Here is a 22,755-nt window from a genome sequence, read left to right on the forward strand (position 1 = left end):
AAACTTTTGCCATTTTTTTTTAAATACATTTTTGATTACCTGCATTAAATGTTTACTCCCTCAACTCCCATTGACAATTTTAGCTCGAAAGATGTTATACCTTTTGGTTGCGCCTACAGCCGTTAGGGGAAGATACATAACGGTTTACAGTTTTGCTCCTGGCCACAATATCACACCATCACATCTGCAGTTTTCAAGTTTATTGAAAGTGAAAATGGAAATATACAAAACAAATCTACATATATACATCAGGGTAGCCTATCTACATACATCTACAGGTTTCAGAAAGCCAAATTTAAGACGTTTTAATACCTTTTCAATGCTACTTGGAATTGAATGAGACCAATTTAAAGACCAAGATAAAGAAACACAGCTGGCAAAAGCAGCATCTTTTCTGATTGAACACAGCCAATGAAAGCTCTTAAACTATAAACGGGCAATATAAGAAAAAGGTACAAGAAATGTATTATTAAGGGACATTAAGTCCAATTGTGTTTAGTAAAGCAGATACAATGCATATTGTACTACTAACCCTGTTCTATGTTAATCTAAGTGGACATGCAGCACAAAGAAACCTGTCACTGCATGGTTAAACAGAAATAATCTCTCTGATAACTATATGACATTTCAATACTTCTTATATTTAGATAATTTAGTGAATGACCTTTTCAGACTTTTTAAAGGACCTTTGGATACCCTGTACATACAAAATACACTACAGTTATGTTTTAAAAATGTTTACGTGGTAGCAAAGAGGGGCAACTTACAAAAACTCAGATTGATAATACATACTACAATAGTGCTAGAATGCATAGAATAAATCACTGGCCTCTTTGCTTTCCCTGCACAGGTAGTCTTAATATCCGCATACAAATATACATTATGAAAGCACTGTACAAGCAGACCCAAATAAGAAATACTGGATAACTGGTACTGTAGATGGGCAATACACTGCTGCCTTAACAAAAGGTTTCCAGGCGGATCTTGAAGTTATTCTCTGGGTGCCTCACTGCAATGCTGTAGCGGAGCAGGATCTCTATGTACGGCGGCCAAAACGTATCGTCTATCGTCACGTAGGGGTCGTGTGGCGTCTCCAGGAACTTGTTCATCAGCAGCTGGGAGGGTACAGAGGACAGGCAAAGACTGGGGTTAAGGCACAGCTACAGTAACAGTGCTGTTGCATTTGGTATGAAGTGACACATTTTCTTTATTTGACAGAACACTGTGGAGAGACAGGAAAGGAAGAAGAAGAAAGAGGATAACATGTGACAAAAGTCCTAGGCTAGACTCGAACCCAGGACGTTATGTGCCTTAGCCAACTGAGCCACCAGAACGCCCCGACACATTTTGATGATGATGATGAGGTTAAAGTATAGACATATAGGCAAAAAGTTACGATTTTTTGAGGCCCATAGCACCAAATAACTATAGCAGCCTACAGTATATCTGCAGGGGGTTGACAGGGATAGTGATCCATACCAATGACTTAACAATTACTTTGCCAGGTGCAGAGATTTCTGGCTTTCAACACTCCCTGTCCGGCCCATACTGTGTTTTGGAACATAAATTCCCCGCCCATTGCCCCCACAGGTGTCTGGCACGGCCCATTGAAGGCTGTGCCAGACACTTGAGCAGGAGACAAGTTCTATCGATGTTGCAATTCCTACAAGTCGTTGATAGAGATTAATAAAGGTGACAGAATAGGTTAGATTTTCGTGCAGGTTTTTCCTTGTTCTCACTGAGGGTCTAAAGCGGGCGTAGTTTTCATTTATCGTTTCATAATTGTGAAGCCCTTTGACACTGCAACTGTGATTAGGCTACGCAAAAAACTTGACTCGACTCAATGCCCCATTAAAAGGTCCCATATTAGAGGAATTAAAATTTCACTCTATTCATATACAAATATGATCAAATATATTTAATCAAGACATTGTTAAAATGATTTGTGTGAGTGGTTAAATTTAAAGTTATTGCATTTTCAAAAATCCATCATTTTTTTCCAGGCAGTTTCAGACTAACTTGGTCTTGTTTGGCTCAAATTGAGTTACTGAAATCCTTCCAATCAGGCCAGTTTGCAGCATTTGAACTGACACACCCATTGGAAAGCAGGTATAACTAGTATATAATACTTCCATGGGTTTACCTCATTTAAATCAGCTGGTATTGTCAGCCAATCAGGGTCCAGTATTGTAACTGTTCTGCCTGAGAGAACTTAGTCTCCAAATTAATTCAATAAATACCTATTTACCTAAACTACATTTATTTGCAAAATATCATGAATAACATTGTTCTTATCCCGAGCCATAGAATGACAAAAACATCTTGAAAACAAAATCATGAAAACTGAATAATATAGGATCTTGTAATGGTTTTTCATCCCTATCAGATTAACAGTAAACAACTCAGGGTGACAAATGCAGATTACTTGCCACACTGGGTGTTAAAGTTTCCACATTCTGTTCTTCAGTCTCCCTGAAAATGTTTTGTTAGAATCCCTCATCGAAACAAACCCTAACTGACTGGCAGCTAGCAGCACCACTTGGGTTTAACAAAGAAAACTATTGACTAATTTAACTTAAACACAAATTAAAATCAACTTGGCATCAATCATGGTTATGTGTTGGTGCACCAAAACCCACCTCAAGAACTTCATTGAGTGAAATCAGGTCTTCATTTAGGTTTTGTGGAATGTTCTGAAAATGAAAGGAAGAGATGGTAAGCCACACCTGGAGTGGTTTTAACTCACAGAGATGTTATTTTTAAAAGATGCCTCTGATGAACAGGCTGTGAAAGTAAATTTGTTCATCAAACACACGGCAGGGTATTGTACCTTCTTTTTCTTGTTAGCACTGGTTTCATCCTGAGGAAGAGGGAAATGATTCTCCAGAACATCTCCCAGTGACCCCATCAGCATTTCCTGGTAGTGTTTCATCTTCTGGATCTTGACCGTGATGTCCTGCAAGACACTGTGGAGTGCATGTGCATGTCACAAAAGAATAACATGTAAATGTCCTCATGCAAAAACACAGAGATGATCTTGTCTGCAACAAGAATCAGGCATTCAATGTTTCTCTTATTTTGGAATGAAACATAAGAATTTAAGTCCCATGCACTTCTCATGTCATTAAAAATTAGGAGACTCAGGATTATTAGAAATAAGGGTGCTCAGCTCATGACTGGTAGGCTAAAAGGACTTCCTAAGTTCCTACCCAGGATCAATCTCAAAGAATGACTACCCAAGGAAAAGAAAGAGATACTAAAAGAACGTTGTTCAATGGGATGCAACAGGCTGACATTTAGCTTGTATACCCTCATCAGACCCTTCTTTTTGCAGACTTGTTTTTTCTACACAGTCTCCATGTGCTCGGGACCTCCAGTGGACACATAAAAGTGTTTAAGTTAAGGCTATAACATTTTTGCATGACGTTTATTTGTGAATATCTACCCATGCTTTATCGATTCATAGTAGAAAGATGCTATTTGGAGAAATTGTCCTGATTTCTACATTTTCTACATCTAAAGTGCCAAACAGTCTGTCTTTCTTCAGTTTATACAATCTACAACATTGTTTTGACAGATAAAGTTTCTTTTGAGTTATCATGTCTCAGATTAAAAAAAAAAGATCCAAAAGGTGTTGTATTACACAGTTTGATTATTACTACTTAATTTCCATGTCTTGTTCCCATTATGTAATTTCTGTAATTTCTCTAATTTTCAAATACTTCTGGCATCTTAAAAGGTACGGCTACTGCTGTGTGCAAAAGGCCTGTAGTTCTTTAACAGTTTATCTGATAGCGACAACAATAACCTAAAACTAAAGCAGACAATCTGCAATTTAGCCTCAATATAATAGCGTCATTAGTATGGACCCAAAACATCAAACAATATGTTGCTGTCCAAATATCTACAGTGGTGCCATGCGTCAAACCCAGGCTTGACTCTGTTCAGCCTCTGAGTGGGCGTGTTCAGGTTGGCATGGCTGGAGGCCAATTATAGACAATTTGTATGCTTTGAAATAATTTTACGTATTTACTATATGCTGCTCTCTCTCCACCATTGTTGGTCTAGTGCAGCTTAAGACTGCAACAGTAGGCATCCCTTCAAAAAACACTGAGATAACCACAGCCTTCACCACCACCGCCCCACTCCCTATTTGTGAAGCAGCTGTTCTATTCAGATAACAGTGCAGTGCAGAAATATGTTGAGCCTCAGCTGATGAGTGACTCTGTCCAGCTGCTCGTATTCGCTGCCCTGGGTAAACATATCTTTAAGCAAAAAGTTATGTAAGACAGAGGGTAGATTAAAATCCTTTCTGAGAAATTGTACATTTTTGTTGCCTAAAAGTTGCCTAAAAAGTTGCCTAAAATGCACATGTATCACGCAGCCTTATTATTCAATGCTTTTTACATGCATTTTTATCGTTGCCAGCTGTTGTTAGGTTGAATAAATAGTTGTCTTTGTGGATTAAAAGTGGTTGCCCTCCCCCTATTTTACTTTGAAAAATATTGCATATATTGCCACTGTTATGTGCCAATTATATCAAAACAAACATCTTCTCATAGAAGAGTTGTAATCAATTTAGAATTATTCTTTTTGCCAAAATGTCTTAAAGATACACACTTGGCCTCTATTTTCATCTGACACCAATCATGTAAACCTCATTTTTCATCAGTTTTATGTCATTATTACTGCATTGTAAAGTCTGCCTTGTCTCATGCTTTCATTAGCCAGAACCTGTTATTAGACAATATAATGGTGCAATATAATGAGCAATGCGATTGCTAATGGTAACAGCACACAGCACAAAAGTTTGATTTTGTAATAGGCTAATTGGCAAGCTTAATCTATACATAAGCCATTTTTCTAGAAATAGATTTCAGAGAAAATGTGAGCATATTAATTATTTTATTCTTTGTACAATTTTTACCCTCTCCTCACATTTTTGTTACCCATCACCTTCTCTGGTGCCCTCCAGTGGAGACACGCCTCACAGCTTGAGATCCTCTGGTTTAGTGTAACACTGCCATCACACTTACCTGTGCTCTGATAATTTCTCTCTCTCCATTTTGAGTCGTTCAACATGATCAGTGGCAGCGGTCAACACCTGTTTCCTCTCCTCCAGCCACTTCTGTTCACTGAAAAGCATTATAAAAAGCATTATAAAAAGCATCACGCTTCTATCACCATACACAAACAAGAGCAACAAACAATCAGAAGAACTTTCTAAAAAGTCTCTTCAATTCACTTCTTCTGATAAGCATTAATGTGTCATGAGGCATGATAGTAAACTGAGGGAGGCCATGCAGAATAATTGACTGGTCACCATTTTTGAGTTTCTCTCAGTTTGTCCCTCTTGGCTTCGTGGCAAGAAACAATCATCTCAAGCTCTGAGCACAGCCTGAGCATCTGTGGAAAACAAAGAGGGAAAGACTGATCACACCACAGGGACAATGTATACAACTGTTTTCAATTCAATGTTTTAAAAGGCACATCCTTTTATCTTGCATTTTACACATACCTCCTCTTTTCCTGCGTGAAGTAAAACTTCAGAATTTGTTGCCAACACTGGGTGAAGAAGAAAAAAAAAATCAGCTGACTGTCAGCAAATAAAACCAGTGCATTCATACATGAAGTACAAATTGGGTAATCTTGAATGCTCGAGGCAAAACTGATACACTAAGGTAACAATTCAATTTGACATGCATGCCTGGGATTGGATATTGTCTCAAAATTAGAAATGAAATTACAATTAAGCAGTGATGTTCATGAGGTACCAATTTGCGGCCACGCTACTTGTTTCTTCCTAAACATGAGATTAAATGGTTAAAAAGTGCAATGTTACTGTGGCATAAAACTGTGATATTGACTTGTGAAATTCATAATTCAGTTGTAATTACTCACATGAGATTACGGTTACAACTCCAGTTTGCATAATCTCATTTCATAATCCATGTGATTGTTAGTTTTTGTTTCACAGTATAGTGTGTGACAGTGTATTATATATATGTATATTTGTTAATGGAGGCACTTACATTTAGGCTCCATTGTCATCCACTGCTTCAGTTCAGCCTCTGTTGCCATCAGTCTATTCACTGACTAGGGGATGAACGGTCACATTGTGTCAAAAGTACAAAAATAAAACCAAGTTATAAATAAATAAATAAAATCAAGTTATTGGCACCCCTTGTGATTCTGTTATTAGTATCATTCTTATTTAACATTATAAAAGAAAACAATTATAATTTAAGAGTATTATATGAACTATAAAAATAAATGGCCAGGACATTATTAGCAGCAGCAATTGAAACCTCTTAATAGGACCAACATGAATTCTAAATGCATCCCAGTGGGCCTTTGCTCCCACAGCTGATTCTAATGCTAATGATCCACCTCAAATCAAGTGACAGAACAGCAAACAGCAAAACAAAGGACAATTTCATTTTGTGAAATACTACATTCTAGTCATAATCAATAGGTGTTAATCCTTTATGTCACAACTTGTAATCAGCTTTGGTCACTTGTAGCCAGGTGGTGAGATGTAGCTGGCTCAGCCTTGATCCAGTCAGGTTTTGCCAGGTACTAAACTGAACTGAATAGACCGTTTTTTAGCCTTGAGGGAAATTTGTCTTGCACATCAGGAGATTCAAAAGTCAACACAAACAGACGTACATGCAGTGCTCATTCACTGCATAAATTACACAATAATTAATCCATTCATTGTACAAAATTATACATCAGTTTATCCAAACAGCACTACCTTGGAAGAACATGATGATATCCTAGACAGAATTCAGCACATAAATGAGGTGAGAAATCTTTCTGGTTTTACTTTGTGGAAGCTGGTGACGTTGGCCTGAGGGCAGCTAAACCCGACCAGTGGAGACAAGTCATGTGTCACAGTGTGCTAGGGTAGCATGGAGTATTTGGCTTGTGCGATGACTGACCCATTAGGATGCATTTAGATGATTTGTCGTGGGCAGTGCATGCCATAAAAAAACAGGATAAAATAAACCTGTAATGATGAATTTCTTATTAACACTTACAAGACATGTATAGGTTGTTATTACCACCAAGTTAATGAAATCTTACGAGCCAACAATGCCGTCTTGACCATTTATTCAAATCATTTTGTTAAACATGCTATTCTTAAAAAGCTATATTTTGTGTAATAGCATTCATTCTTAACATTTCACCTTTTTTTTTTTTTTTAGGAGAAAATACTGTTCAACATATTTCCAAAGTGTGCCAATAATCATTTATTGAAAAGCACAGGTAGTATTGTGGGATTACAATCACCTCACCTGCTCTTGTGGATTCTCACAGAAATCTGGTTCACACAGTATAATCTCATTCTGAAGCTGTAACAGAGAAACACAGTCAGCAGTTTCACTGCATAATCCCAGTTAGGCTTCACTGCAAAATCCCATAGTTAGGCTTCAAAGGTACAACTTAATTTCTTAAAAGCAGCAGCAACAACACTTAATAGCATCTTTATGTGTTTCAGAGTTCAAAAGTCGTGTGGGTTGGTCCTGTCAAAACATCAGCCCACCTTTTCCAGCTGTGCAAACTGCTTTTCGCAGTCGTTCAGCATCTCTGCCTGAGCGGCCGCTGACCACCCGGGGCAGGACAGAGAGGGCAGAGCCGCTTGGTCCTCTGGCCGCTCGCTGTTCACCTCTGCCTGGACACACAAACACGACAGGTCAGGTTTACTGTGATTTGTGAAGATGGTTAACACTAGAAATAGCACACAGATAAAGTTAAACGGTATTTGGCACTCTGCATCGACCCAAAGAGCAAAGAGTGCTGGTTATCGCCCACTATGGAGAAAAAGAAAAGTCGAAATAACCATAAATTCGAGTTAGCCAGCGCCGATATTCTCTAATACGAACGAGGAATCATCGGTGGTGGAATGCACAATAAATTGTTATTTACATATCTGAACCACAGAGATTTGTCTGATGAAATGCAGTCTTACCATATTTGTAATTTTCACAAGTTATTATTCACTACTCAACGGACCACCGCTGCTTCCGTTTCAAACTACCGCCAATTTTGATGACGTACCGTCTGCGACAGAGGGGATGCTGACGAGCGCTGATGCTGCGCAGTACTGCGCAGTCGCCGCATTTACCTTTTAAACAAACGCAATCATCTCCGCAATGAGCTGTTTAGAGTTTAGATCTTTAAAATTATGACCCGCAGTCACGTGGCCGATTCTCACGAAATGACTGTCGAAATCGTTACAGTTCTTTAAATCTTTAGATCAGTCTGTAAATGCAGATTGTCAACTTTGCAGCCCATCTAAAAACCCGCATGGTCGGGCATCCAACCCCTGCAGCAACTCAGATAGATTTCCAGAAATGTGTGAGTGAAAAGCAAATAAAAATGAAAATTGAAGTAGGCCTATGTCAAAACTGAAATTAAACTCATTACAAATGGGGGAAAAATCACTACCCTAACACTGGAGGATTCAGTCTTTAAATGCGTCATTAAAAATAAAACTAGAACTTAATAATAATAATAATAATAATAATAATGATAATGCTAATAATGATGTTAATAATATTAATAGTAATGTTACTAATACTAGCCTACTATTGCTATATTATTACGATAATAATAATGATAATAATAATAATAATAATAATAATAATAATAATAATAATAATAGTAATAATAATGATAATAAGAATAATAAGAATATTAATAATGTTATATTAAGTTATCTGTAGCACTCTTCAAACTCTGTCACAAGTAATAAAATAATAATAATAAAAGCCAATGAGACAGATGATAATAATGCCATAAATTAAAAAGGGTTGCATGGATAAAACAGGTCAATACAATGAGAATGACATAAGTAAAACAAATTATATAATCATATCTGTACAAATGTGTTTTAAACAGTGATTTAAAAGATGGCAATGATTTTGCAATAATAATGTATAGAACCCAGCACAAATAAAGCTCACACCAGCTCAAGGCTCAATTACCACTCAGTTCCTCAACAGTGAATAGCTTGCTTGTGTATTTCCTCTTAACATTAAACACAAAATAGCTCTAACACAGTGTTGGTCTGACCATCAAAATGCCAAAGCTTTAAATAAAAACAACATTTCTTTAAAAAGAAAAATAAAGTGGTCTCTGGTACCAAAGAGGAGGGGGGGACTATAATGTAGACAGTTGGTTATAGAATAGAATAGAATAGAATAGAATAGAATAGAATAGAATAATTATTTATTATCCATTATTTATTATATAGCCAGTCAACAATAGACAGCATATAAAATTCATGCTAATTTCCAGCCAAAGTCCCTTATTTCATCAAACCAAACCTGCAGCTCTTACCAGCCCTATAGATGTGTTCAATCAGTGATTCTCAACATGGGGTCCAGGGACCACCATGGGTCCTTCAGAGGGTTCCAGGGGGTCCCCAAAATTGATGAACTGTTAAACTTCAGCCTTATTTAATTTACAATAAGTTAACACAATTAGAGAATGTAGAACAAATATAGACTATTTTGGTCATAGTTTCATTGTTATCTCTCTACCTACAATACAGATTGTCATGGAAGTCTGGACAAGATCATATCTAACAATAAAAATATTCTCAGATTTGGGTCTGAGAGACAAAATTTAATCAAATAGGGGTCCGTGGCTCTATATGTGTACTAAATTAGGGGTCATTGATATGAAAAAGGTTGTGAATCACTGCAATAGATGGATATAAGACTATGGCTATTGCTTGGGATATAAGGTGAGCTGGGGAGCGAGGAGTAAAGGTCCAGAAACAACATGTAGCAGGTAGTTGAGTGTCATGTCATGCATTTGCAGCAATAGCCAGACAATGTGTGTTGGTCAGCGAAGATGACATGCAGTATTGTGGGCTGAAAACTAACCTGCCTTATTTCATCAGAGCAAAGCCATTGTTATCCTGAACATGTTTTATTACAGACACTGAGATTGTCAGAAACAAGCCCGACAGAACAACAGTTATTACTGCCTAAAGAGAAAAAAATAATAACTATATTATTTTATTGAGAAATCCTTATATTGTGCACTGTTTTAGAATGTAATGATGTTTATACTGGCACAAATAGGCTATTCATAGTAAAAGCATGACCAGGACAAGAAATATGTGCTGGCACTTAAGGTATTCATTAGATAAATATTTCCTTTTGCAATCAAAACTCCATGGTCTAAGATGACATGTGTATTAGGTATTGTTCTTTCAGTGGGCCAGCCACACACACACACACACACACACACAAACACACACACACACACACACACACACACACACACACACACACACACACACACAGACCATGGCTGGTTAACTGCGCACTGGACTGGACTGCACTCTCCTGTAAACACCAGCAGGTGTCTCCGTTTGTCTCTCTTCTTCTTCTGTGGCCAGAAAGATGACAGGAGTTTGAAGCCGTGGGGAATTCTGCACTTCTGTTTATATCTTCTAGTTCAGAAGCGCACGTCCAAGTCCATGCTATGTAAAATGAATATTTACGGTTTTCCACATCCAAGTGATACATATTTATGACCGGCATGTTTTGGTCTGACACATGACATAACAGATGAACCCGTCAATGCAGCTGACCGACACAAGGTTCACCTGTAGACCTGCCCCTAGGTCATGAATATTTATCTGTGAATACTGCTTGAACCATTATAATACAGTGCAAACCTAGCACCTGTATGGGGGGTGATTAATGTCACAGAGAAGGAGACGGAGGAAGAGAAGCACGAGATGTGTCGGTAAACTACGTTGCCACTATTTTGAATGGCTTTACCAGGACACAGGCTTACTTTTACTTGAGGTGATGAATTTCCGTGTCTCATGTTGGTGGCAGTGGTTTCCTTTTGTCTAAGATTAAAGGATAATTACGCTTATTTTCAACCTGGGCCTTATTTTTGCCATCATGATGATTGATTGTGTTGAAAATTTCATCACTTACTTTACTGTTTAGGTACGTACCTCCAGGTTACTGCTGTCCCAACACACACAAACACACACACACCCAAGGCCAAAGCGATAATCTCCAACAGTTGAATCCAATCCACGTCATTTCAACACAATAACACTCACACTGCAGTGTAACCTTTCTACATCCAATGTCCAATTGTCCATTGCCTGAAATGTGTGTATATTGTAGATATGTTATCTTAACTAGCATGAGCTTATGGCACCTAGACCATCGATGCTGCGTTCATCAGATGTTCGGTAAATACAAACTACTGACAGAAAAAACGTCACGTCAGCTTCCTAGTGGGAATTACAAGTATAATTTTTGGTAGACTGTGATATCTCTCACCCGGAATCACAAATTGTGGAAGTGTGTCAACACATGCAGTAAAATATGACAACAAATCCACCAATGTTGACGGTCCAATGTATGAAAAATCACAATTATCAGTTATATTTACACTAATAGTCACAAAAAGTGAGAAATATCTGCTGTAGTTTGTTTATGGTTGATTTTAAATTCATAAATACAAATGATTTTGGATGTGGGCGTTCCAGCGAGTAAAACACATGTTGAAAGGACATGTTTTAATCACTTGTTGGATTCCACTGTTGGAGATGTTGGCCTTGTGTGTGTGTTGGACAGCAGCGCTCCCAGAGAACTGGAGGTAGGAACGCTCTACAGTGAAGTATATGATGCAATTTTAAACACAATCAATCTTCATGATGGCAAAATCTAGGAAAATAAGGCCCAGGTTGAAAATAACCAGAATTATCCTTTAAATCAGGGTGCGGCATGTTTGGATAAGTGTCTGGATGACTGCCGCTGCCATCAGAGACACATGAAGTTCCTATTAAGTGTTCACAATCTGGTGCAATTTATACCATTTACCCTCTTTAATATGTTGTTTTCTCCCATGTATTGTATTTAAAATGTTTTACTTAAGGTGACTTTAATTAAGGAATGTAAATAACATACCTACATACAGCTGATGACCTATATGATTATTTTTTATGTACAATGATATTCTCTTGATTGACATCCCATAAAACAAGCTGGTTATGCTGGTGGCCAGTTTATACTGATCATGCCCATTAATGTTGGTTTAGCTGGTGAACCGCTTAGAATATACAGTATTTTTGGCAGCTGGTTTTGGCATCAGTGTTCTCATTTACCACCTTAACCAGCATCAGACCATCTCCGGCCCTTTTTTATTTGTTTTTAACAGGGATATCAAGGATTATTTGATAACTTAAAAGAACTCACAGTTTCTTCAGACAGCATGTTTCACTATCATACACAGTCTAACATACCTGTAGACACAGTAGGCTACTTTCTATACAACCACCCTTCTTCTGCTTCTCCTGCTTCTCTGTGGCATTTATCACCCCCCATACAGCGTCCCCACCAGCACACCAACTCTTTATTGTAGCAGCAGTGGGGCAGATTAACTTCCACATCAACTAGGTGGCAGTCTGTGAAAATATTACCTCATTTGGATTGTAAAAAAAACCCTCATCATTTTATCTTTACAAAATACAATGTTCTTTCTAACATCAGGGCTTCTGCTCTCTCTCTCTCTCTCTCTCTCTCTCTCTCTCACACACACACACACACACACACACACACACACACACACACACACACACACACACACACACACGTGCATAGGCCACACAAACACATGAATTTGCTGTTGTCTGGCACTAAAGCTCCCCGTCAGTGACATGTTGATCTATCTGTGCATTTGCTGTCACAAAACAAGACAAGCAATTTCGGTTTAGTCCAAATAGCCATGGCTCGTTCTGCGTCTTTGATTTTAATACAGTGGACAGGCAACAGCGGGAGTGAGAAAGAATATATTTCCTATGTTTGGTGGCGTAGTATATTTTTTCCAAGCTATGTCCCAAAAATCACATAGTCTATATCATGTGAATGATCAACTAGAATTTGATTAATATGCAAATTTCCAAGCAAACTGTTCCATTTGAGCCTTCAGCGCAGGCTAATTAATCAACAGTTAAAGGAAATTAATACATACATCAATTTTGTCAGGAACATGCTTAGTTCAATCGCCCGTAAAATTGAAGTTTGAAGTATTAACTGGCTCCACAGGAAGGCTATGATTAAAACTCTACAATTCGGCTCTATTTAGAGACATAGACTGACTTAACTCCAGGCAAGTATAAAGTGATTTACAGTAGATCTCTTTGACACGGTTTTATAATAATAATAATAATAATAATAATAATAATAATAATAATAATAGGCTACTACTACTACTACTACTACTACTACTACTACTACTACTACTACTAATAATAATAATAATAATGATAATACTAATATGATAATAATAGTAGTAGTCGTAGTAATAGTAAAATGCTTTTTCAGAATCTAATGCTGGAAATCGTATATAGGCCTATAGGCCTTGCTTTCTACTACATATGAGGGACAGTTATATTTTCTATGTTCTGACTGCTGCACTTGCAGTTTTTACAGGCCTGTGCGTGTTTGCTTTTCTGAAAACAAACATAAGACAATTTAATTCATTTCCTGATGCTTTGCTTAAATGCTGCCACTCGACCAGTGTCTCTTATATTCATTTTCACTCTGCACCTGAGACTGTTTTCCAGGAGGTGCCATAACAAATAAAAAAAGAAAAGAAATAGACAGTTAGATGAAGGGAGTTGAAAAGGGGAGGGAAGAGATGAAAAGAGAGAGGGGTGGCCCCATTGTTTCAGTAGGGACTCATGCATCAAACTTCAATTTTCCGGACGATTGAAGTAGTGATTTTTTCCATCTTGAACTGAAATACTGAAATACACTTAAGACCTCCAGATTAATTACCACGAAGTGGTCCCTCAGACTGTAGTATTACTTATCGCTGGGCCGCCTGACAACCCCTCATAAAATAAGCAAGTGAAATCCATAAACTTAGCCTGCCTTAACACTCCCTCCCATCATAAATATGGTTTATTCAGAATAGGCTTCAGACCATTGGCAGAGTGGTAAGTGATATAAGGTGCAGAAAGCGAATCCTTTCAAAGCAACACACACACACACACACACACACACACACACATGCACGCGCATGCACACGCACACACACACGCACACGGAGTTACATGCCCTTTCATACTGTGCGTGCGTGCGTGCATGTGTCCGACTGTCAATGTCCCCACGAATTCAAGATTTCTTTCATCTTAATCTTAAGTATAACACAGAGTTTTGGACTCCTTTATAGCTGTTTCAGCATCTTTGTGATTTCGTTATTGATCATTTAAAACAAAACAGAGCTGAATTGAATTGAATTGAATTGAATTGAGGTGAAGTGATGTGAATTGAATTAAACTGAGTTGAATTAAACTGAATTGAATTGAACTGAATTGAATTGAATTGAATTGAACTGAACTGAGCTAAAAAAAAAAATTCTTTGGAGGTGCCTTAGAATCTATAGTTGCATTCACACTGTTAGCACAAATCCCTAAACGTAAATACATATTCTTCTTATTATATTGTTATCTTATATTGTTAATATTTTTATTATAATCTTATTATATTCTTATTACTGGGTTAGATATAGGCTATGTTATGCCTAGGTATAGACTGTTTGCCTACTGATTATGGGGCTTATAGTGGTAAAAACTCATTCTAGGAGAAAAAATAAAAAAACTTTAAAAGAAAACAGCCCTGCTTATCAAATCCTTAAACAAAGAGGGTTAAACGGGAGGTAGCCTTTGAGTTTCTCTTTTCGCTTCTGGACACTCTTTCTCACATCATCATGTTTTCAGCTTCATTAAACTCCTTAAAGACAAAAGAAATAAAGAGGGAGAAGAAAAAAAGAGATGAGAAGAAAACAAACAAAGGACTCCCTAACCAGACTTTGGCATAAATGTCACAGTCTAAACTCTTTATGGCTCCCTACTTAACATGAAAAACACTTTCAACAAAATGTGCGGCATTTCTTGTTTAGAAAACGCTCTTGGACTGAAGTCAAACATATTATTCCAGAGCTAAAAAGCGGAGAAAGACAAGCGGCTCACAAAAAAAGAGCCAGTTTCATTGTAATTCATTGACTTGTTCAAAACGCCAGGGAAAGAAAGGGGCTAGACATTAATAGCCGCAGATGCCCTCATGAAGCGAGAGTCTATGTATGCATTATGGCCTTTGTTCGCACTGAGTTAAACTGTTTAAAAGGAGGGTTAACTCAATCCATCAAATTGTCTGAAATTGTGAGGAAAATTCAAAAACCATATGGCCTCCAAACGTTTGCGTCCTTTTTGTGCGGTGGGACACACTTGTCTCAGTATTGCTGCCTGCGGGAGACTGGCCCTGCTCCATTGTGGCTTGTCCCATCAGGGAACGCTGCTCATTTGTCCCCACTTTTCATGCTTTACGCTCAAAATTACGGCCCAGTCCCGCAGAACAAAAAAGGTCTATAAAGGCCCAGAGAAACTGGCCCAAAACTTTGTGTTTTTGTGGCATCCTCGTCTTTTTTTCCTCGGACCAGATTTGTGTTTCTCACATAAATTTTTGCCACGAATGGAGAAACACGTCGCAGGGTCAAGAAGCCACGATACGCATTTAGAATTTGAAAGGGGTTGTGGGATTCCGGGCCACAAAATGTTTAGAGCATCCTAGTAGAAAGGGACACAATGGCACAAAATACTTCAGTATAATAAGGGAAAGTCAATTCTAAATAGGCCGCTTTTGATGGGCTTATACGCCCAGAATTGGCACGGCGAGCGTGTTTCAAAAATGATTTTTATTTTGTCTGCAATAGAAAAAAAAGCCTATTATATCGCTGATGTAGCGCCAATTAAATCAAGAATTACAACATAAAAGAAATATTCAGAAAAGCCATTTTATTCCCATAGTATATACATTACAGTTTGTGCATTGGTTTTCAAATACTGTCCTGATTTTAGAAAGGCACTTACAGGTGTAAAAAACATAACAAATTTATAACTGTAAATCTATTGTATCCAAACAATAAATCTAGAAAGTAGCTGTCAAAATCACCGCAATATTAATTTGTTTCTCGCCATCGCTTGAGCATTCCCATAAAACGCATAACTGTGAATTTCCGAGTTTGCCTTTCCGATCATGCATTGCAGCATAGGGACGCCATATGAATTGAAGTCAGAGTTACAAATGGGTAAGAAAAAGAGCCAGCAGTGACATAGTGACAGGATGATTTGGCTCAACAGAACACAAGCGATATAAATAAAAAAAGTAAAATAAATAGATAATGATCACAAATCAAATCATGCATTCCCATGCAAAAAAATATGGAAAAATTGGTGCACTTTAATCAATGGTACGAGAATAGGCCCGGTGAAAAAGCAATGGAACAGGTGTGTGTGCGTGTGTGTGTGTGTGTGTGTGTGTAGGTGTGTGTGTGTGTGTGTGTGTGTGTGTAGGTGTGTGTGTGCGTGTGTGTGTGTGTGTGTGTGTGTGTGTGTGTGGGGGGGGCCTACTGTAAAAAACAATAACTTATCCATGTCATTTTAGAACATATTGCTTTGATTGCAAGAGGAAATAGTTTGCTAATGAATACATTGTAAAATACCACTGCATATTTCTTGTTCTGTTTCATGCTTTACTATGAATAGGTCTATTTGTGCCAATATAAAAGTCATTACATTTTGGTACATGTTCTGAGATATGGTATACAATATAAGCAGTACAAGTTACAAGTCCGCGGTAGGGATTTCTGTCGTCTTTTGTTGTCTTTTCGACTCCCAAACCCCACGCTGCGCCATCAGTCATCCACATCAATCTCCACGTCCTCGTCCTCCGAGCACTCTTTACTAGTTGTGTGGTCTGAGAACGGAGACAGCGGGGACATCCGCAGTTTCTGAGCGAGCTCGTGCTCCTGCTTGCCGCCCCGCGCGGGGGATTCGGCTCGCGAGTGACCGAGCGTCCCGTTGGCGCATTTCTCCAGGTCCGCGAGCTTGGCGAGTTTCTCCAACGGGACCTGGCCGACGGCCTTGGCCGACTCCACGTCAGCCTTCATCTCCTCCAAGTCTCGCTTTAGCTTGGCTCGCCGGTTCTGAAACCACGTGATGACCTGGGCGTTTGTCAGACCCAGTTGTTGCGCTATCTGGTCCCGGTCGGCGGGAGACAAATACTTCTGGTAGAGGAACCGTTTCTCCAGCTCGTAGATTTGGTGATTGGTGAACGCCGTTCGAGACTTCCGACGCTTCTTCGGGGTGTTTCTCTGGCCGAAAAGAGTCATCCCGTCTCTCCCTGTGGGAAAGATTGAGGCTGAGTAAAATGACAGCTTGGTTCATGATGCCATTGCAGGGCTTTCTCTGCACCGAGGGCGTTGCAGTATGCGCGTAAAAGTAACCCTTACGAAAAATATCAAGGCCTATAATAATCCAACATAATACATTTTTAGAACGGTAGACCCATTATTTCAATAGCACGACAAAAAGCTAAGTCCCCGTGGGAAATATTATAGAAATATTATAGTGATGCCATAGGAGATAAAATAGCCTACCATAAACTCATTGTTGAGTACCAGACACACTGTGAGGCCCTATAAGAATATTATAGGAACATGATGGCGATTTCTTTCGTTAGAGAACAGCACAGAAAATGAATAGGCCTAAATATTTAAGCCTGGTTCCATAAAGCAATTTATTTTTTGCATTCATCAGCACAATTTTAGCTCTGGCTATTAACTTCATCACCTTTATTGAATGCATTCCGTGACACTGTGCAAAAAACAGGTGTATGCTACCCTTATCGTACTGCTGAAGAAACCACTGCCATTTTTCTCTCTAGAACAGGCCATCGAATAAGAGAAAGATAAGAGAAAGGCGCGCTTACGCCGTTCATGCACGAGTGCCAGATTAAAAAAAACAAAATATATATTGCTGAGTTTCAGTGCAAGGCTATAATGCATTTTGGGGATTACCTTCCGCAGCCTGTAAAACACTGACTTCCAGTCCCTTAAAGGTCTTGCTGGCCAGCTCCTCCAGGGCGCAGAGAGGGGAGGTCTGGTTGAGCAGAGCCCGGCTGGACAGGGGGATGCTGGACGGACGGTGCTTCTCCGACGAAGAAATCAGATGAGCTGTCCCGCAGATCGTGTAACTTCGCTTCACAGAGGGTTTATTCAGGATGTCCTCGATGCTGAAGGGGGTCAGCGGCTTGTTGGAGTTGGCAGGAGGGGGCAAGTGGTCCAGCGGACTTCGCCTCCTGTTTTCCACTGCATCACATTTCGCCACTTCTTTGGATGTCATTATTGGTTATAGCGCAGACTTGTGACTTTGTTGAAATATCGGCGGTCAAAAAACAAAACAAGGCTATATCGAGAAAATAGTCACATAACAGTTACCAGTTAAAGTACATAGCAGATAACTGTAATGGCAGAAGAGGAAGAAAAAAAAAGAAATGAAGAAAAAAAAAAATCTTATTCCAAAATGGGATGTCTGGAAAGTGTCGTTTCCCCAGATGTAGGAGCAGCAAGTCCGGAGGAGTGAGATGCCTCCCTGAAAATGGCGAGGTCCAAAGAGTTGACGATTACTAACAAGTTATCATTGATTGGGAGGTAATCAATTATCTCCAGTGGCACTTTCGCCCTCTTCCCTTTCACTCTTTGACTATGTTGCAGTCCAGTGCGGAGCTTTTTGCGACTGGGGGTGTCCCATTAATTAGGACGCATGGCTGGAAGGAGGAGGAGCCCGGCGGAATTATAATGCTTTGTGCTCTTATCATCTTTGGTCTAATTTAGTCGTGTGGTGAGATACCAGAATAGGTATATGAGGTAAATGAGGAGAAGCAGAGAGAGAGAGAGAGAGAGAGAGAGAGAGAGAGAGAGAGAGAGAGAGAGGAGAGATCACAATTCGCAGCCTATTTAAGCCTATTTAAGCGTTTTAGAGTACTAAACTTCAGTTTCAGGAGTTTGACTCTTTTCCATTCAATACCAATCGTATTTAAAAGTATTTTGGATTATCCGGATGCTCTCAAAAAGACAAGCCGACAGATGGCAATTTTTAGATGTAGTAGCTATAGTCAAAGGATATTTTCCTCGACCAAAAGCGTGGATGATCCTTTGTTTTGTAAAGGTAATGTAGAGCTGGGCGATATATCAGCTCTGATGATACCTCCTCTGGGGCGGAGAGAGGCAGCAGCATGCATCCCTCTCAGCATCGCCAAATCCGGGTCATAACTCAGGCGAAAGGGTCCTTTTATATCATCAGAGAGATATTTCATCTCCTATCAAATTTCCCCGCGTCCTCCAGGGTTGACATGATGGGTTTATTTTTGTGCTGTTCTGAAAAATTGCCGACGGGCTATTTGCATACGAAAACGAATGATCACACGTTTCTGTCCGGATCAGTAAGAAATATATATTTTTTCCCAGCAAAATGAACTTTTTTATGGTCGCATAGCTGAACATCTAGCCTTCTTGCTTCAAAAAATGTTTAGCTATTCGTTTCATAAAATTTCAATTTTGATTCCATCTTTAGACTAAAAAAAATTGGCCTCATTTTATTGTTGAAAAAGGAAATTATTATGATTATTGTTATTATTATGATTATTATTATTATTATTATTATTATTATTATTATTGTTGTTGTTGTTGTTGTTATTACTGTTATTATTATTATTATTATTGATATTATTATTGTTTTTGTTATTGTTGTTAAAGCTATCTTATTGTTATGATGTTATACTTCTGATCTGATCAAAATGTCAGTGGCCAGTAATGACAGAATCTGTTTTAAGTCGATATTGCAATGATTACCGATGTATCAAAAGTGGAGGAGGCGTCACTTTGGTGACTCTCAGGCTACTGTATGCTTCATTGATGGATCCGCCAGGGGAAATAAAATATCAACAGAATGATGATGATATGTCAGGCAAGAAAGAGAGAGAGAGAGAGAGAGAGAGAGAGAGAGAGAGAGAGAGAGAGAGAGAGAGAGAGAGAGAGGGGGGGGGGGGTGTCACTGATGGCATCATGAAGCTATTATTCTAATATTTAAATAATTATGATTAAATGTTTCCTGCTTAAAAATATTTCATTCTATAAAACGATTACATGACATCATCTCATCCAGCATCAGCTAAGTCCTATAGGCCACTGAGATGAGCTCGTTATTGAGGCCATGTGGACTTACAGGTTACAGACCCATAACATTAGAAACACTCTACCGTTCAAGCTCCATAGGGAAAGAAGACAGGCTTGCAAACAAAAGTGACCAGAAAAGAAAACATAAAAACGAAAAAGAGAGGTAGGGATTGACTTCTCTTTTGCTCTTAAGAATTTTCCCATTTTTATTTGTGTTTTGTAAAAATAACAGGTATAAACCATTTTATCGAAAACTTCCATTTTAACGAAATTTTCATTTTAACGAAAATTGTCTCATATAATTTGAATGGATACATTTGCTCATAATGCGTGTCCAGTTGAGCATAATCAGGATATGAAGGCAAAAAGCAGCCAAGACAGTTTTAGGCCAACACAATTTATATTTGCTGGTGGGGGGCAATATCTGATTTCAGAGGTAACTGTTCATGTGATGTTTTATTGAACTGCAACCAGCCACTTCTGAACACGTTTCTCCCACATTTGGCAAGAGTTTGTTTTGGCAGCTAAACACCAAACACCCAGATGATATAGCCAGTGTATTTTTTCAAAACTCTTAGTTGAAGCATTTATCTTGATTGTCTTGGAGGGCCAATATAAAGAAAAGGTGTTAAAAATAGATAGAAAGACAAATGGAAACAAAACAAAACAAAACAAAACAAAACAAAAAGCAAAATAAAACAAGAATGATAATAGTAGCATGGCAGGTAAATCAAAATAGTATGAAAATATAAAAATATGTCCGCTGAATACTCAATTATATCATCAGACACTTATAAACTAGAGTTCCATTAATGCACAGCTTACAAAATATATATAAGGACAAATGAAATTCAGCTGTGAAATATGTAAAAAATGGAAAAATTGAGTTTCCAAGCAATTTAATGGTAAATTTGATAAGATAATAGTATTATATCTAAAATTAATATTTACAAAGCATGACAACATGTTTCAATATATCTCCTACATAATGATACATTTATAACAGTCACTTAATTGAGTTTTTGCATTCAATAACTGCTTAAAAGATTTAAAACACAATGGAAAAATGATATTGTTCTGTAGCAAACATTATGGATGACCAAACTGTAAAATGCATTAGATAGACATTGACTGATCCATTGCAGAACCATAGAGTATAAAATTGAAGGGTGGGATATTGGCGATGGAAACCATTTCTTTACATTACATTTCTCACTTGGTTATAATGAAAAAATAAGTAAGTACTGTATAGTTGCAAACCAGACTGGGCTTCATGGGGAGGACCTAGTGATCTACTGCGCCTGCCCGTTTGTTAAAGACAGATATTTGTGGTGGTGTGTCATCATCTCTGTCTCTTGCTTGCCAAGGTCAACGACATGCTGCCTCTCAGCTCTCCTTTAGCACCAGAACTTAATCTCTTAAGCTACTAGACTGTGCAGGGGACATTCCCTGGCAGGGGATGGTACAAGACACATCACCCACCGTCTCTCCTTTGGACAAGCAGTCTGGAAATCACTCACTCTGTTGCTCTATTCACCGATGAGTGATATACTTGTGTTTTGTGTCGCTAATATCTCATGAATAATCCACTTACATCAAAGTCTGATGCTACCAATTGGCACAGGATTTAGTTTGATTGTTGGTTTGCATTTCATAAAATACTGTGGCGTTTTTATAGTGCTGTTGGACTCTTATTCTATTCATTGTAATATATCTATCTATATCTGCCTTATTCATTCCAATAAACCCCAAATATAAAGCCCATTAAGCCCTTAAGACTAAAGTACTGCATGTCTAAACCTCAGATGAATTTTTATTTGTTGTTTAATTGCACTCGTTCACTGGTTTACCATATTCCATAATGTATAGGTGGAGGTACGATGTCTCTGCAGTGCCTCTATACTCTGTCACTCCTTGCTTACTGGGCATTCAGGATTGCATCTGCTGGACACAAGTGCTCTTTCCTCCCAACCAGGTGTTGATTTAGGCCTTCCATGCTGTGGTCTGTTAGCTTAAAGTGCCATTCTGCAATATGTGTTAGTGACCTCATCCTGGAGACACAGCTCTCACTGCAGGCTTAGGCTCCGATTAGACAGCTGCAGGGGAAGCTATCCACATTGTAGCCATTTTGTGAGACCCCAAAGATGGGTGTCACGTCTCCCTCTCCCAAAGGCCCGTTATCTCAGATGACATCAGATATAGATAGAGACAGTGGACGTGTCCCACTGTTTCACGCGCACTGTATAAATCACACGTCATTACCAGAGGTCACTCGCTCTGGCAAACCATTGGACGGTTTCATCATGAGGGCCGGTCTGGTTGGAGGAGAGTGGATTTATCTGGCAGTTGGATCTCCGGAGAGGCGGCCATATTTTATGGGACTAGAGATGTAATAACAGGCCACTGACAAATCCCTGATGGACTGGCTTTCCTGCCTCACAGTGCAGTGCCAGTGCTGCTGGAACACACGATCATAAGCAGCGCCATTATCACTGTGTTACACATGGACTGCGTTGTGCAACTGCATGAGCGAACGGTTTTCTTCAGGGTTGGGATCTGTTTTGGTTTCACTTTTATGAGGGTCCAGTTAAATTTGACAGAAGGATCATCTACGCTGCACATTCCACTGAACTGAGAAGAAATTACTGCCAATCATGAGGATTTATTGAAAAAAAAAAGGGCACA

The 22,755-nt window shown here is 38.7% G+C and overlaps 3 protein-coding genes across 3 annotated transcripts in view; 1 reads left to right on the forward strand and 2 right to left on the reverse strand.

Moving 5' to 3' along the window:
* hap1 (huntingtin associated protein 1) overlaps positions 1-22,755 on the forward strand; it is a 145,996-nt gene that overhangs the window by 73,682 nt on the left and 49,559 nt on the right. The window lies entirely within an intron of this gene.
* cenpk (centromere protein K) lies at positions 266-8,037 on the reverse strand. Its single transcript, XM_071908766.2, has 10 exons — positions 7,976-8,037; positions 7,550-7,678; positions 7,302-7,358; positions 6,033-6,096; positions 5,519-5,565; positions 5,324-5,406; positions 5,037-5,135; positions 2,831-2,966; positions 2,640-2,693; positions 266-1,115 (listed from the first exon to the last, which is right to left on the reverse strand). Exons 1-10 carry the CDS (start codon positions 7,976-7,978, stop codon positions 960-962), a joined length of 828 nt encoding a protein of 275 aa, XP_071764867.1. The 5' UTR covers positions 7,979-8,037; the 3' UTR covers positions 266-959.
* lbx1b (ladybird homeobox 1b) lies at positions 16,750-18,238 on the reverse strand. Its single transcript, XM_071908769.1, has 2 exons — positions 17,914-18,238; positions 16,750-17,237 (listed from the first exon to the last, which is right to left on the reverse strand). Exons 1-2 carry the CDS (start codon positions 18,236-18,238, stop codon positions 16,750-16,752), a joined length of 813 nt encoding a protein of 270 aa, XP_071764870.1.

This window comes from Centroberyx gerrardi, chromosome 3, assembly GCF_048128805.1.
Source record: "Centroberyx gerrardi isolate f3 chromosome 3, fCenGer3.hap1.cur.20231027, whole genome shotgun sequence".
Lineage (NCBI taxonomy): Eukaryota > Metazoa > Chordata > Actinopteri > Beryciformes > Berycidae > Centroberyx > Centroberyx gerrardi.

What these genes read in the sequence shown, in the direction of transcription:
- lbx1b (XM_071908769.1), bottom strand. Translation starts at nt 18,238, where the DNA reads ATGACATCCAAAGAAGTGGCGAAATGTGATGCAGTGGAAAACAGGAGG. An exon ending in TGTTTTACAGGCTGCGGAAG is followed by an intron (nt 17,238 to 17,913) that starts GTAATCCCCAAA and finishes TCTTTCCCACAG; the next exon opens with GGAGAGACGGGATGACTCTT.
- cenpk (XM_071908766.2), bottom strand. An exon ending in GATGACAATGGAGCCTAAAT is followed by an intron (nt 5,566 to 6,032) that starts GTAAGTGCCTCC and finishes TTCTTCACCCAG; the next exon opens with TGTTGGCAACAAATTCTGAA. An exon ending in GAGAAATTATCAGAGCACAG is followed by an intron (nt 2,967 to 5,036) that starts GTAAGTGTGATG and finishes TGCACTCCACAG; the next exon opens with TGTCTTGCAGGACATCACGG.